This window comes from Elephantulus edwardii, unplaced genomic scaffold (assembly GCF_000299155.1).
Source record: "Elephantulus edwardii isolate Elephantulus edwardi_28Jun2011 unplaced genomic scaffold, EleEdw1.0 scaffold00045, whole genome shotgun sequence".
Taxonomy (NCBI): domain Eukaryota; kingdom Metazoa; phylum Chordata; class Mammalia; order Macroscelidea; family Macroscelididae; genus Elephantulus; species Elephantulus edwardii.
Window position 1 is genome coordinate 14,071,319 of NW_006399795.1, and position 2,063 is coordinate 14,073,381.

Below are 2,063 nucleotides of genomic sequence, written 5' to 3' on the forward strand. Positions count from 1 at the left end.
AAGCAGGGTTGTGTCATCTGCATAACGCAGATTGTTGATAGATCTTCCACCAATCCTGATGCCACACTTCTCCTCATAGAGCCCAGCCTCCGGGATAATCTGCTCTGCGTGCAGGTTGAAAAGGTACCGAGATAGGACACATCCCTGGCACACACCCTTCCCAATTTTGAACCATGCAGTGTTTCCTTGCTCTGTTCTGACGACTGCCTCCTGGAGCCATTACTTCCGTAAATTAAATACAAATATCCCTGGGTTTCATGTTTCGGAAGGCTGGTTGAACTTGAAGCAGGAGCCCTCCTTGGCCCACGTTTTGTTGGCACATCTCTTAATGGCAGGGCCGTCAACACCAGCTACCACTTGTGTATACATGTGTGTGCTGTGTGGCATGTGCTCGGTGTATCCCACAAGTTTTGGCTTGTTTCCTGACAACCCTCAGTGCTAATGTTTATCACCCTCTCTTGAGGGAAGCCGAATATCAAATTTAATAATAGTAGACTAAATGCTGTATCGGGAAATGAGGGAAGCTTAATACAAGCTGAAGGTCACCTTGTGGCACTGGGGCATTCCCTAGGAGTCAACATTGTTCTTAGTTTGTGTCAAATGAATTCCTCCCTCTTGAGATTAGCATAAAGAGGAACTTGGCCTTATCTGTAAAAGACTTCACCATTATCCTTTGTTTTTGTTTTGTACTTCCTTATGATTTTACTTTATTTACCTTCCTTATGATTCTAAAGAAATACTCAGAGAAGCATGGCTTGGGGCCTTCAGTCATGGGAACTGTTGGCCCCCTGTTTTTCACACTCTCTGTTCTATATCATTCCTGGTAGTCTGTCTCATTATTAATAATTATAAAATTATTTCATTCTTTGGGACCCTCGGTCTGCAACACTCTCTGGATGGGGAAACTGAGGCAGGCTCAAGCATCCTGATGGGCGTGCTGGAGTCCTCCCCTGCAGCATCAGTACCACTTGGTCCCCCGTCCTGGTGTGTTGAGGGGGTGAGGAGGGGGGCTTAACTCCATGTTTAACAGGGTCACACAGGCCGAGCCGGGGTCCAGATCCCCCTGTGGCTCCCGCCGGCCCCTTACCGTTTGTCTGCTCGGGTCGATGCTTGGCTCATCTCACTATTGGCGATGAAGTTCCGGATTTCGGAAAAATAGGAGTCCTCTTTCTCGTCTAAAAGTGCGTGGTTGTCTGACTCGGAGGTCGGAGAGGAGGCGCTGGTCCCAAGGTGGTTCGTGAGGACACCAGAGTGCTGACTCACTGTGGGGGTGGGGCGGGTGGGATATTAGAGGAGGGGCCCTGAAGCCGGCAAACCCATTCTGGGGTGCTCACGGGACACCTCAGAGCGGGAGGCCCTCTCTCACAGGAACAGCTCTGGGGGCCTCGGGCAGTCTCCCTGCAGGACCAGGACATGCTCCCTTTCTGTCCTGCTCCTGTCCTCCCTCCCCTCGCCCTTCCCTGTCCCTTCTCTTTCTCAGTCATCGCCGTCCTTTTCTGTCCTCTTTCCTTCTTCATCCCCTCAAGCTTCCTCTCCTCTTTCCCCGTTATCCCTCTTCCTCATCCTCCTACTTGAGCTTCTCCCAGCTCCCCTCCCTACCACTCTCTCCCCTCACCCCCTCCTCTCATCTCTTTGCCCTACACACACCCTCACACCTGCTGTAGTCCTGCTCTGCACCATCCCACTGTCCTCATACCTGGCACAGTCCCTCCGCCTACTGTTCCATACAGCCCACTACTCTGGTGTCCCTGTGTCCTACTGTCCTGCCCTGTCTTGCTGTCTTACACTGTCCTACACTTTCCCACCGTCCGGAGGTTCCACTGTCTGCACTGTCCCAATGTCCTGCCAATCCACAGTCTCGCATTGTTTCTCTGCCCATATGTCCCACCACCCTGCTGTCCCCCGTCACACACCATCCGGTCACCCTGCTGTCCCCGTCACACACCATCCTGTCACCCTGCTGTCCCTGTCACACACCATCCTGTCACCCTGCTGTCTCCGTCACACACCATCATGTCACCCTGCTGTCCCTGTCACACACCATCCCATTCCCCTGCTGTCCC

At 52.6% G+C, this 2,063-nt stretch overlaps 1 protein-coding gene across 2 annotated transcripts in view; it reads right to left on the bottom strand.

Annotated features, from left to right (window-relative positions):
* PRDM16 (PR domain containing 16) overlaps positions 1–2,063 on the bottom strand; it is a 509,116-nt gene that overhangs the window by 6,353 nt on the left and 500,700 nt on the right. For both annotated transcript variants that reach the window (XM_006885814.1, XM_006885813.1), the window contains exon 14: positions 1,088–1,262. In XM_006885814.1, coding sequence (XP_006885876.1) covers positions 1,088–1,262 — 175 coding nt within the window. The remainder of the gene's footprint in view (positions 1–1,087; positions 1,263–2,063) is intronic.